Raw genomic sequence first — 12,864 nt, 5'->3', positions numbered from 1 at the left:
CTTTACGGGTCCTGTTCTCCCCAGACAGACTGAAAACCTCACTACTCGGCACCTGAGCCGTACACGCATTGATTCGCATGTCTGATTTCATAGCTCAGCTTCACCTCAGAACTAACTCTCTAAACCACGTGTCCCGTGAAACCCTGAGCGTCGACAGGCCCTAAGGCAGAAAGTGAGAGAGAAAACCACAAAGAAGTCACCCAAAAGATGTGACTTCAGCTCCCACAAGAAATACCCTGAGATGCTGTGCATATTCTTTCATATAGGGGTTCAGCTCTCCAGAAAGAAAGGGACATACGGGACATATGTAGCTCAGTTATAGATTATTCCCTAGAATGCACTCAGTGCTGGATTTGATGATAATCAGCATAAACTGAGTGTGGTGGCACATGCCTATCGTCCCTATCTAAAAAAAAAAAAACATTACAACTAAAATCAGGAAGAAATATCGAGTCCTATGGAAAATAAGGCTATCTTGTTTCTTCCCAAGTCGCTTTTGGTCATTGTCTTTATCACAACCATAGAAAGCAAACTGAGACAAGGACTAATTAATGGGTACAGACATACATTTGTAGATTAGAAGCAGCTTTAGTGAAACAGTGGTAGGCTGTCCCATACGGCCTGTGACCTCCAGATCCATGGGCTCCTGACCGGCTTTGCCACACCAGGCATGAATTGCCTCTTGTGGTTGGTTAGCCCGATAACCTTCACAGCACTATTACACCAGCGGCCAGCACCTCGCCAGGCAGGTCAGTATCACAGCATTCAATAGTCACCTCTGGGCAGTGCCACAAATGGTGGTCTTCCCTACAGAGAGGCGCATGGCACCTCCTGGCACTGTGAAAGCCAGCAGGGAGGAAGTTTTCAGATTAGCTCCAGCTTGATTTTTCTGGGTATTTTTGGTTTTGTGCCACATTTATAAAGTAATTTTCACTATATAGCTCCAATTATATGGTGCTTTTTTTTTGTTGTTGTTAAACTAGACTCACAGATTTGCCTATTCAAATACAAATTCTATATAAATATAGATAGACATTAAAAAGCAAGATAAAATTACATGATCACAGTACAAAAACATAAGGATAAGGTAACTGTGGGAAAACAATAAAGATAACACATTTGCTTGTTTGCAATATAAAAGATCTAAAATATTAATATACAGCAATATTCTCTGCAATTTGAAAAAACACTAATACTGATATATTTAGCCAGAGCAATGAGATTCAGTGGGTTTCATTGTATTTTAAAACTCTTACCACAATGCTTTCTATACTGTGATTAGTAGATTTGGCTCTAAATTCGAGTATTTGGTTTTAATGACCAACTTAAGTGAAAAAAGTGCCCTTGCAGAACTGTTTAAGTCTGACGGCTTTCTAATTTCTGGGGTGGGAGGTCTGAATAGAGCCCAGTGTTTTGAACATGTTAGGAAAGAACCCTGTCACTGTGATGGCTAATGTCAGTTTTCCACTTGACTTACCTGGGAAGAGGGAGCTTCAGTTAAAGAATCCTCCATCACCAGGTGGTGATGCCTTGGGAGGCAGAGGCAAGCAGATCTCAGTGAGTTCGAGGCCAGCCTGGTCTACAAAGCGAGTTCCAGGACAGCCATGACTGTTACACAGAAAAACCCTGTCTCAAAAACCAAAAAAAAAAACCAAAAAAAAAAAAAAAAAGAATCCTTCATCAGGTTAGTCCGTGAGAACGTCTGTGGGGCATTTTCTTGGTTGATGTAGAAGGGCCCAGCCCACTGTGGGTGGTGCCGTCCCTAGACAGGCAGTTTTAGGCTGTATAAATAAGCAGGCTGAGCAAGCCATGAGGAGCAAGCCAGTAAGCAGTGTTCCTCTATGACGTCTGCATCAGTTCCTGCCTCCAGCGCTAGAAGCTAGAAGCCTAAGCTAGGCATCAGGCCAGGGATGTGGCTCAATGGCAGAACACTTGCCTAGCAGGTGTGTGACCCTGACTTCAGCATACAGCATAGCAAAACAGGACAAGATGGGTCTCTCTTGGCTTGTTCCAATCAGGGTCACTGGGTGGCAATTAGTTCTTTTTTCCTGGACATCCCGAGGCTCACAGATCTCATCTTTCATCTTCTAAATCAGCAACATTGGGCTGAGGCCTCATGTAGCCACCTCTTTCTCTTCCATTTCCACATAGAAACCATTGAGATATGCCCAGTGTGACTGCACACACCTTTAATCCCAGCACTGGAGAGGAAGGACAGGTGGATCTCTGGATCAAAGCCAGCCTGGTCTACACAGTGAGTTCAAGAACAGCCAGGGCTACACAGAGAAACTCTATCTCAAAACAAATGAGAGAGAGAGAGAGAGAGAGAGAGAGAGAGAGGACCACACGATGACGGTGGGTCCACCTGATGATGCAAGAGAAGCATCGCAGATCAGGGACCATGATGAGTAACTTTGATCCGACAGTGATTTGAACTGACCTTTTCCATCTAACATATTTGGTTCTCTGGATGTAAACAACACTGAGAGGCAAGGTCCTCCTCTGGCTGGTACAAGCTTCAGCCTTTTCTTTCTTCCAGCATGAAGATTCCTGGGGAAATTCCAGTTTCTTGGAGACCATTTTTTGCAATTATTTCTGTACACAAAGAATATCTTCATTCCTGCCAGGGGAGGAAAAAAAGCATTCATACACATTAAAAACAATAAATTATTTTTTAATTTTTAAATCACTTTTAAGTTATTAAAAATAGTTTCAAAAGCATATTTCTAATAAAAGATTAGTGTCTAAAACAATAACTAAAATAAAAATGATTAAAACATAAGCAAAAGACTTAATAAACATTTCTCCAAAGAAGAAACACAAATATCAGTAAGTGTATGAAGAGCTAAGGAAAGGGAAAATTGGGGCATTATGGTTTAGTCAGTATGCAGTTTTGGTTTATCTTGTATGTATGTGAGAGAGAAAGGGTCTCACTATTTTGGTCAGAATGGTCTAGAACTCCTGGACTCAAATGATCCTCCCACTCAGTCTCCCGAGGACCTAGAACTATAGACAGAGATGCGTGATGATGTCCAGCTTCAGAGTTCCAATTTCATAGGATAAGAAGAATATGGAGATGAAAGGTGGTATGTTGGTTTTCATGGTTGTGATACTTGAGCAAACAACTTTAAAGGAGAAAGGACTTGTTTTTGGCTCACAGTCTCAGAGATGTCAACCCATGGTTGGCTAGTGCCATTGTTTCTAGTCCTGTGGTGAAATGGTACTTTATGGTGAAAGGGTGTGGCAGAGTAAAACTACTCACTTCATGGCAGCTAGAAAGTAAAGAGACACAGAGAGAGAGAGACAGAGAGAGGAAGGAAGGGCCTGAGGACAAGATACGCCCTTCGTAGGCTTGATCCCAGGAGCCACGGACTCTGACTCGGCCCCCTCCCTGTTTAGTCAGGAACTCATCAAGGCAAAACTCTGTAGATGATGCTAGCTTTCCCCCCAATAGCACCGCTGCTGTGACCTTTTGGAGGACACTTCACATCAAAGTATAACACCAGGGATGCTCCAGGAGAGCCAGACAGGCCCTGCTCCTGTCCTGGCTCTTGTGGAAGAGTAAGCAGAAGAGGAAGGCAGCCTTTGATTCTAGGAATGGAAACCTCGGGTGAGTCCGCAGTTCACGGGCTGGTCAGGATGTGAAGTTCTCGGTGCACTTGAAGCCCCCTTGCAGTAACTTTTTCTCTGACGTTCCTCAGTGCCAGGGTCGCATCTGTTCCTGCAGGGCCAGCTATCAGCTACCCTCCCCCATCACATTTGCCCTAAGATTTGTGATTAAAGGTGAAGCTATTGGAGCCTGGGATTGAGGAATCAAATTCTCCAGTCCCAGAGTTGTCTTGGTCTGTGAGGGGCACATGGCGAAGGGTAGTTTCCCTTGAGCAAGCCTATAAACCATAACACACTGTGGCTCCTGGGCTGGAGTGGACCCTTGAAGGGCTGGGGGTGGCGGGGGGAGGAAGGAGGGTGGAAAAAATGAAGAGACAGGAAACTGAAGCACAAGATAGAGAAACAGATCTAACATCCCCCAGGTGCGACCACAGGGTTGTGACATTTCACCGGCAGTGTGGAAACAGCGTGAAGCCCCCAAATGAGACGTGTGCTTGAGATAAGTCACCAGCGAAAGAATGGGGGAGTTTAACGGTCCGCACAGCTCAAGTGCAGAGACTCCAGCATCCTCAGTCAGATTTCCCAGAGGAGCTGGTCAACAGCCTTAAAATGGCCCATATAGGGCCCCACTTTTAATCCCAGGTGCCCTAAGCCATGAGGGGTGCTGGTTCAGGTGCCTGAGGACACCAGTGACCAACCCAGCCAGAAGGAAGGATCACAAATGGAACTAGGTCAAGCAGGAGAGATGGCAAGGGTCTTGATGGGCAGTAGGTCATATCTGTGTCACGGGCTGGAAGGATAAAAATGGGGTTAGGTCAAGGAGGAGGGTTGGCAACGGTCCCACGGGCAGTGGGTCACATCTGTGTCACAGGCTGGCATGAAGAGGAAAGGAAATCTGGCTGGATTGACAGCTCAGCAGGAAAGCACAAGGACCTGAGTGTGATCTCCAAATCCCATGTTTTTAAAAAGGCTGGGTATGGTGGGCGACATGTATTCATCGCAGTGCTGGAAGAGTGGGAACAGGAAAAGCCAGGGTTTGCTGGTCAGCCAGCCTCCTCTACTGGCCAGTGAGAAATCCTACCACAAAATAATGATGATGATGATAGCAATAATAATAATAATAATTAATAATAATATAGTAAATGTGCCTGAGGAATGAAAACAAGGCTGTCTCTTGACTTCTACACACACGCATACACCTGAGCACCTGTACACACGTGCACACACACAGGGACAGAGGGGACACTGACCTTTAATTATAAGCAATGCTGGAGTAGCTTGTGGTCCTAAAACCAAACCTCAGTTAGGCAAGGCTGGTGGTCATCACGACTCGTCCCCTCTCTACAGGCAACAGCTTGCTGCATGTGTGTTGTGTTCAGGGCTGGGGATATCGCTCAGATGGTAGTGTTTGCCCAGGATGCAAAAAGCCTTGGGTTCAATCCCTAGCACCACATAAACCTGGTATGGTGGCACACCCCCATAACATCAGCCCCACTCAGAATTCCAAAGTCACCCCCAGCTACAAAGCAAATCTGAGGCTGTCCTGGGATATACAAGCCCATCTCCCAAAACTATGTTATGTTTAGTTGTGTTACCCCTCCTGCAATGGGGGTGTTTTACGGCACTAGTTTTATGCAGCATCTGAAAACGGTGGGATTCTGAAACCAATCTGACCCCATGAACTTCAGAAGTAGCCTGTGGTCTGCCTCCTTTATTTCTTTAAACCGGCCATCTCTGACAGGGATGTGCGTGAGAGAGGAGACATGCCAGGAACAGATGAGGGCATCTAATGTCCAGCCCTGTGGACAGCACCCTCTCCTGTAAAGGCAGCAGATGCAGATGCGTTAGCCACCGGCTTCTTGAGAGAGGGTGGTGGAAGCCAAGGAGGGCACGTGTCTACGAAGAAGAGCAGAGCTGGGTTCGCCCCTTCGGTCTCTCTAGGGTGCGGAAAAGAAAGGGGGTGGAGGCTGCTGGGAGGAAAAAAAACAGCCACAACTGCCATCAGAGACTGGCTTAGCCCCCAAGTGGAGGCACTGTGGCTGCTGCCCAGAGCACAGAGGAGGCACCAGAGCCGAGGGAGGCACCAGCAGCTGGGGCTCAGAAAAGATCTCCCTAGGCAGGAGCCATGGCTTGGCCACCTCCCTACTGGCTCTGCCTGCTGGGGACCTTGGTAGGGCTCTCAGCTACCCCAGCTTCCAAGAGTTGTCCAGCCAGACATTATTGGACCCGGGGAGGACTGTGCTGCCAGATGTGTGGGCCAGGTAAGAATGGACCTCAGCAGGGCTGGGGAGATGCCGTTTAAGATGAAGGGAGATGCATGGGGTAAGACTGAGCTCAAGCCAAGTCAGGCAGGCAGCCCTGGAGGAATCACCTTGCCTGGGCCTTGATTCTGGACCTTCTGCTCGCAGGTACTTTCTTTGTGAATGACTGTAGTCAGAACAGAACAGCTGCCCTGTGTGGCCGGTGCATACCAGGTGTCTCCTTCTCTCCAGACTACCACACCCGTCCCCACTGCGAGAGCTGCAGGCATTGTAACTCTGGTAAGAGGGACAGGATGTGCAAAAGGTGACACCGAGCGAATCCGGGGCTGCAAGGCTGGCGGAGCTGGTGTGGAGAAGCCGGAATCTGGGTTGGAATCAGAGAACTTCAGCAGCGTCAAGGCTCATGGAAAGTGGAGCCAATGCTGAAGCATGGTGTGCCTATCTATCTAGTATTTTGTGGAAGATATATAGATTTGAAGGGTCAGTGAGAAGGACTCTTACATAGGATTCAGACAATAAAAAGGGTGATGTTGCCAGGTGCAGTGGCACCTACCCATAATCCCAACCCCAAGGCAGGGCAGGTGGAGGCTGGAGGATCGCTTGATCACGGGAGTTCAAGGCCAGCCTGACCCTGTCTCAAAATACAAAAAGGTCAACAAGATGGTTTAGCGGGCAAAGGTACTTGCCAACTACTAGCCTGGCAGCCTGAGTTCATGCCCTGGGCCACATGGTAGAAGAAGGAAAGAACCAACTTGTAAGTTGTCCTCCGAGCTCAGATGTGGGCATGAGTCCACACAGAAGTGGAAAAAATATAATTTGCCTTGGATGGTGTCACACGCCTTTAATCCCAGCTCCCAGAAGGCAGAGGCAGAGGCAGGCAGATCACCGTGAGTTTGAGGCCAGTCTGGTCTACAAAGCAAGTTCCAGGAAAGCCAGAGCTGTATTGGAATTCCAATACACAAAAACACTGTATTGGAAAAAAAAAATTTTAAAAAAAAGGAAGGGAGGGAGGGAGGGAGGGAAAGAGAGAGAGAGAAAGAGAGAGAGAGAGAGAGAGAGAGAGAGAGAGAGAGAGAGAGAGAAAGAAAGAAAGAAAGAAAGAAAGAAAGAAAGAAAGAAAGAAAGAAAGAAAGAAAGAAAGAAAGAAAGAAAGAAAGAAAAAGAAAGAAAGAAAAAGAAAGAAAGAAAAAGAAAGAAAGAAAATATAATTTAAATGGGGATAGTTCCAGAAGCCCGGGTCTCAGAAAAGCAACTTCTAGCCATGAACTGCCTGTGTTCCCGTGTTCCTACAGTGGACACACTTGCAGGCCCGCCGTTCAGAACTTAGAGTTAGGAAATGACACCAGAAATGGGGAGTAACAACTTTTTGCACAAAAGCCATTTTGGTGGGAAAAGCAAATAAATCTGTCCATGCACTTAATAAATTTCTACTTTTTGCAAATGAAGAAGTAAGATATCTACAGCTCTGCTGTCATTTCCCTACCTCCGTTAGGATTCAGGAAGTCTGTGTTATCATACACTAGAATAGCACACTTTAAAGAGGCCCCTTTGAAATAACGGTTGCCAGTGAGACACTTTTTCACATGTAGGAAAAAAAATTAATTGTTGAAAAAAATCTGTAGGAAGTAGAAATGGATTTTAATAACATTAGAAGAGAGTATGTTCTGGAAAGTAGAGGCAACTGAATAGTAAATTCTAACAGCAATTTACAGGACCATCCCAGATGGTTATGCGGAGGCAAATATAACAACAAAAGACTCGTCTGTGGGAATTTCAGATAATTCCTGCAGAAATATTACACTGTGCCTAAATCAAACGGTTATTTTTCCAAGTGTTAAAAGTTTCATATAAGTAAAAGGGATTTTTTTTTCTATATCCCAATGAGACTTAGTTGTGACTTAACCATGTGGCTTCACTAAATTGCCTTTTGATATTATATTCTTTGTTGGTTTGCTTTTCAAGACAGGGTTTCTCTGAGCAGCCCTGGCTGTCCTGGAACTCACTTTGTAGTCCAGGATGGCCTCGAACTCATAGAGATCCACCAGCCTCTGCCTCCCGAGTGCTGGAACTAAAGGTGTGTGCCAACACCACCCAGCTTAATATTATATTCCCCAGAACTCCAGAGGAAGGTGGCTCTTTGTGAGTTTGAAGTAGCCTGGTCTATGTAGCTAGTAGCTAGTTCTAAGCCAGCCAGAGACGCACAGAAAAACCCTGTCTCAAAAAAAAAGAAAAGTTTTTTCCACAACTCAGTGGTTGGGCTCAATCCTTGTCAGATCCTCAGCACAGCATTAAAGGAGATTAGTCATAATCAAGGGCTCACTTCAGTGTATCAGCACATACACTAAAACTGGAAGATACAACAAAGATGAACACGACCCTGTGCCAGGATGCCACACAGATCCATGAGACATTCCATATTTTTTATACACCAAGGAAAACAAACTCGTAATAAAAGCAACATCATTTTGTTGTTGCTGTTGCTTGCTTGATTGGTTTTGGTTTTTTGAGACAAGTTTTCTCTGTGTAGCCCAGGCTGGCCTGGAGCGATACATAGACCAAGCTGGCCTCCTCTAGAGATTCCTCTGTCTCCTAAAGTCTGGGATTGAAGGCGTGTTCCACCATGCCCATCAAAGCAACAGAAATATTCCTGAGGCAACTTAGAAATGGGATTCCCTCTCCCTGGCAGCAGCTTCCACAGGGGTGGGAATTCCTTAATCAAAGCTCCTGGCTCACTCTGTACCCTTGTCAAAGGTGATGGGGCCAGTCTGCCCTCAATGCCTTCACTGCCATCCAGACTGGCTCCATCACCTTTGCCCACGGGTCTCAGCCTCACCCAAGGTATCAGGCAGCCGGAGCAAGGCAAGGGTGCAGGCCCACTGGATCTGGCCTTCGCTGGACCCCACGCTCACATCTTTAAGATGGGGAATTCATGCTCAGTTCAGGCACAGTAAGGACCCCTAGGTCCCTGGTGCTCCCAACCAAAGACAACGGCACTTCTTCCACCTGTCAGCAGCCCAGCAGTGTTCGGAACCAGCCACCCATCCCCCCACCCTTACCCCACCCCACCACCGCCACCACCACAGTCCCCGGTGATGCCCAGGCTTCTCTTACTCTTCCTGAGCAGATCCTGGTCCAGGCTGGCCCACCATTCCTGACAGGCCACAAGGAAACTAAGTTCTCATAGCAACTTGATCAGAATTCAGAAAAGAGGCCACAGGACCATAGAGAAATTGTCCTTCTCTCTGTCCTGACAAGCCATAAGCAAAAAAAAAAAAAAAAAAAAAAAAGGCATTAGAGTTGATGCAGGTCTTGGCCATTCACTGTTTCTACATCCCTCTTCTACCTGTAGGACTCCCAGGAGTGTTACCCCACATCCAGATGTTGCTGCCTTCTAGGGAGTCACTTTCCCCCACAGCCCCAACAACTTGCAAGTCCAGCACAGTACCCTGCCCCCAGTATAACTGGTTGGCAGCTCCCAGCACTGATCCCTACGCTAGACTAAACTTTCTATTTTAAGGGTAATGGATGCCTACAATCAAGTTAGTCTCTGGTAAAGTTAAAAACATACCAGGAATCATAGGGACACTTCCTAATAGCTAAAAACTACAGACTCCTCAAATGTCCACTGCAAGCAGAATGAATGGATAAGTGCCTGGTGGCATATCCATTCAACGGAATATTATACAGCCATGAGAAAGGATGATCTGTAGTTAGAGCCAACAGCATAGGTGAAATTCACAAAGTGTTAAGTAAAAGAAGCCAGGCAGGAATGAGGTCACACTGCGTGATTCCATCCACACAGCACAGGTACGAGCACAGTTGTTTGGTGGTGGCAGAAGTCATGGTGACGGCCACTTTGTGAGAGTTTAGTTACCGCAAGAGGACAAAAGGGGACAGTGTTGGTTATCTGCTGTTCCTCAATGCGCTCCTGGTTATACCTGTGAGTCTAACTTGTACTTTTTATTTATTTTTTGAGACAGGACATCGCTATGGAGCCCTGGCTGTCCTGGAACTCACACCCAGTCGGCCCCACACTCCTGCCTCTACCTCCCGAGTGCTGGGTGGGGTTAAAGGAGTGCACAGCCACACCTGGCAGTGTTTTTTAACTTTTAAGTTACATGTGTTTATTTACTTGGGCGGGAGGAGTGCATGCTAGTCACAGTTTGCTGGTGGAACCCAGAGGAAACTTCAGGAGTCAGTTCTCTTCTTCCAACACCTGGGTCCCAAAGACTGGACTCAGGCTGCCAGGTTTGGCGTCAGGGACCTTTACCTGCCGAGCCATGGCTCCGCCCCTTGTACTGACTCTTAAGCTTTGTACTTACGATGTGTATATCTCCACGGAAGTATATGATATGCCAATAAAAAGCTTTAAAGTAGCAGTGAGCAGGAAAGAAAATTATACAGTCCTCTCCTTTCAGTTTCTGTTTCTTAGCCCATGAACTTTCTGTCAACCATTCTTCAAAAACAATAGCCAGGTAGCAGGAGGCGGGGTGGGGTGGGGGTGAGGTGGGGGAGGGGTGGGGGTGGGCAAGGAAGAGATGATGGTAATGGAAAGACATCCATCGCCTTGGAGTAGGTCTCCAGTGAGGGTCGGGGGCCAGTGGACACCTCGGGTCCCTAAGGGCCCGTCTCTCCTGTCTCTCCTGTCTCTCCTGGCCCTCCCCTCTCCCAAGGTCTTCTCACTCGAAACTGCACAGTCGGCGCCAATGCCGAGTGCGCCTGCTCCCAGGGCTGGCAATGCAGGGACCGGGAGTGTACGGAGTGCGACCCTCCTCTCGACCCCGCACCGACCATACAGCAGTCTCAGGCCCCAGGCCCACACCCACCACCACCCCACTTACCTTATGCCCAAGGTATGTAGCAGGCTGCCCCTCGTCCATCCGGACTGCTGGGGGCAGTGGGCCAGCCTACCCGGCACTGCCCACTCTGCACTGACCCCCAGCTCCGTTCCGGGGGTTCCGGGCCCACTGACCCTCAGCTCCGTTCCGGGGTTCCGGGCCCACTTATCTTCCTTCTGTCTCCCGCAGAATCCCAGGCTTTCAGCCCGGGGCACCCTGGGGGTGCGGTGGGCTTCCTGCTGTGACTCGCTCTGTCTCTTTCTTCCAGAGATACCAGAGGCCAGGACGGTCTGGCCTGCACACACTAGGCAGTTTCCTGCCTCAACTCTCTATACCCACTGGCCATGTGAGTTTTCTCCCTAATCCCCATCCCTCAGAGAAAGCACAGAGGAAAGAGGCCGAGAGGGCAGCCACTGGGAAGCCCCTAAGTGAGGGATGGGGTACAGAGCTGCGGAGAAAGTTCAGTGGATAAGGGTGCTTGCCACACAAGCAAGAGATCAGGACCAGAGTCGTGTATCTGTAACCCTCGCATTCAGAGGCAGACACAGAGTCACCTTAGCTAAAACAGCAAGTTTCCAGCTTAGAGAGGAACTCTGTCTCAAGGGAGCAAGCTAGACTCTGAATGCACACACAAGCACTCACTATTCATAAAGGAGAAAGAGACAGACAGACAGACAGACAGACAGACAGACAGACAGACTAGCGGGAGGCCAAGGAGGGGAAAGCATAATCTAGTTAGAGACTAGCAGGTGGGGGACTGGTCAGGCAGGGCAAGGGTGATGGTGGGGGAAGGAGGGAGCCTAAGTCTTGATCCTCTAACAAAGCCTCTGGGTGCCCTTGCCTGTCGCAGCCCAAAGACCCCTGTGCAGTTCACAATGTATCCGAATCTTTGTGACCTTCTCCGGCATGTTTCTGGTCTTCGTCCTGGGTGGAATCCTGCTCTTCCGTCAAAGACGAAATCATGGACCAAGTAAGAGACAGGCCTCTCCTCCTTCCCCAGCCCACCACCTCAGCTCTGGGAGCCACAGCTAAGGCCCCACCCCAAACTCACCCTATTCTCACTCTTCATGTTCTTCCCACAGCCTCCCCCAGCCCTCCCCCCACCCCCCACCCCATCCCACCCCGCTTTCTCTTCTCTTCTTACCTTCATTCCCCTCTCCCCACTGCTGACCAAGACTCAGCCAATTGTCTTTCCACAGATGGAGACAGCCAGGCAGTGCCCGAGGAGCCTTGTCCTTACAGCTGCCCCCGGGAGGAGGAGGGCAGTGCCATCCCCATCCAGGAAGACTACAGGAAGCCGGAGCCTGCTTCCTACCTTTGAGGCAGGGTGGGGCGGGGCCCTTTCCACTGCGGCACCATCCAGGGGGATCTCCCCCACCATCGTCATCAGAACCCTTTCCTGTGTGCACGTGGACAGACCGACCCTCTGAGACTGATAGTGATAAGAGCAGGATCCCCAGTGTGAGGTCCAGCAGTCTCGGGGAGGCCCAGGCTCTAGCTGTAAAACACACTTATTATAAACGAAGCCTTATAGTTGGCAAAATCACATGCTGAGGGTGAAAATGGCCCGCCAAGGGCTGGAGAGATGATTCAGCAGTGAAGAGCACATGCTGCTCTTTTGGAGAACCAGAGTTTGATTCCCAGTACCATCAGATGGCTCTAAACCACCTGGAACTCATTTCAGGGGATCTGACACCTTTGACCTCCTCTGGCACCCACAAATGCAGAGCATACACTCACAGACACACAGACATATGAATAAAAATAAATTTTTTTTAAATTTTTGAATGGGCCATGAGCAGAAGTCCCACATCGGCCCTGGGGCCAGAAGGTCTCACCTGCCTCGGGAGACACTATCTACAGACACACATCCAGCCTGCTCCGGTCTCATCTTCTCCATAAGCTGTGGCGCTGCTGTGAGCGAAGCAGAGACTGAGACTTTCTCTCAGTTTAAGCTAAAACTGTAAATAAACTCGTTTTTCTAGTTCTGTATACACTGTCCTTTTCTCTCAGGGTAGGCAAGCATTGGAACCCAGAGCCAGGCCTTATGATGCCCAGGAACTCCAGTAATAGCTGTGAAAGTTCTACAATATGTTTCTCTTCCCAAAAAAAGAGGAGGAGGAAGGGGTGATGGGGGCCAGGGAGAAGGCATGAAG

The 12,864-nt window shown here is 48.3% G+C and overlaps 1 protein-coding gene and 1 pseudogene across 1 annotated transcript; both read left to right on the top strand.

Moving 5' to 3' along the window:
* The first annotated feature begins 5,443 nt into the window (after positions 1 to 5,443).
* Cd27 (CD27 molecule) lies at positions 5,444 to 12,841 on the top strand. Its single transcript, XM_006992111.4, has 6 exons — positions 5,444 to 5,870; positions 6,018 to 6,149; positions 10,544 to 10,723; positions 10,977 to 11,054; positions 11,559 to 11,678; positions 11,908 to 12,841. The coding sequence occupies exons 1-6, from the start codon at positions 5,735 to 5,737 to the stop codon at positions 12,027 to 12,029; spliced, it is 768 nt and encodes a 255-aa protein (XP_006992173.1). The 5' UTR covers positions 5,444 to 5,734; the 3' UTR covers positions 12,030 to 12,841.
* Positions 8,195 to 8,292, top strand: LOC121828410 (U6 spliceosomal RNA; annotated as a pseudogene).
* Positions 12,842 to 12,864: the final 23 nt, after the last annotated feature.

Source organism: Peromyscus maniculatus, chromosome 3 (genome assembly GCF_049852395.1).
Source record: "Peromyscus maniculatus bairdii isolate BWxNUB_F1_BW_parent chromosome 3, HU_Pman_BW_mat_3.1, whole genome shotgun sequence".
Taxonomy (NCBI): domain Eukaryota; kingdom Metazoa; phylum Chordata; class Mammalia; order Rodentia; family Cricetidae; genus Peromyscus; species Peromyscus maniculatus.
The sequence above is the reverse complement of the archived record's forward strand: the minus strand, read 5'-3'. Positions and strand labels throughout refer to the sequence as shown.

Coding starts and splice junctions, on each gene's coding strand:
- Cd27 (XM_006992111.4), top strand. CDS start 5,735: ATGGCTTGGCCACCTCCCTACTGGCTCTGCCTGCTGGGGACCTTGGTA. Junction 6,150..10,543: donor CTGCAGGCATTGTAACTCTG/GTAAGAGGGACA, acceptor CCCTCTCCCAAG/GTCTTCTCACTCGAAACTGC. Junction 10,724..10,976: donor CCACTTACCTTATGCCCAAG/GTATGTAGCAGG, acceptor TCTTTCTTCCAG/AGATACCAGAGGCCAGGACG.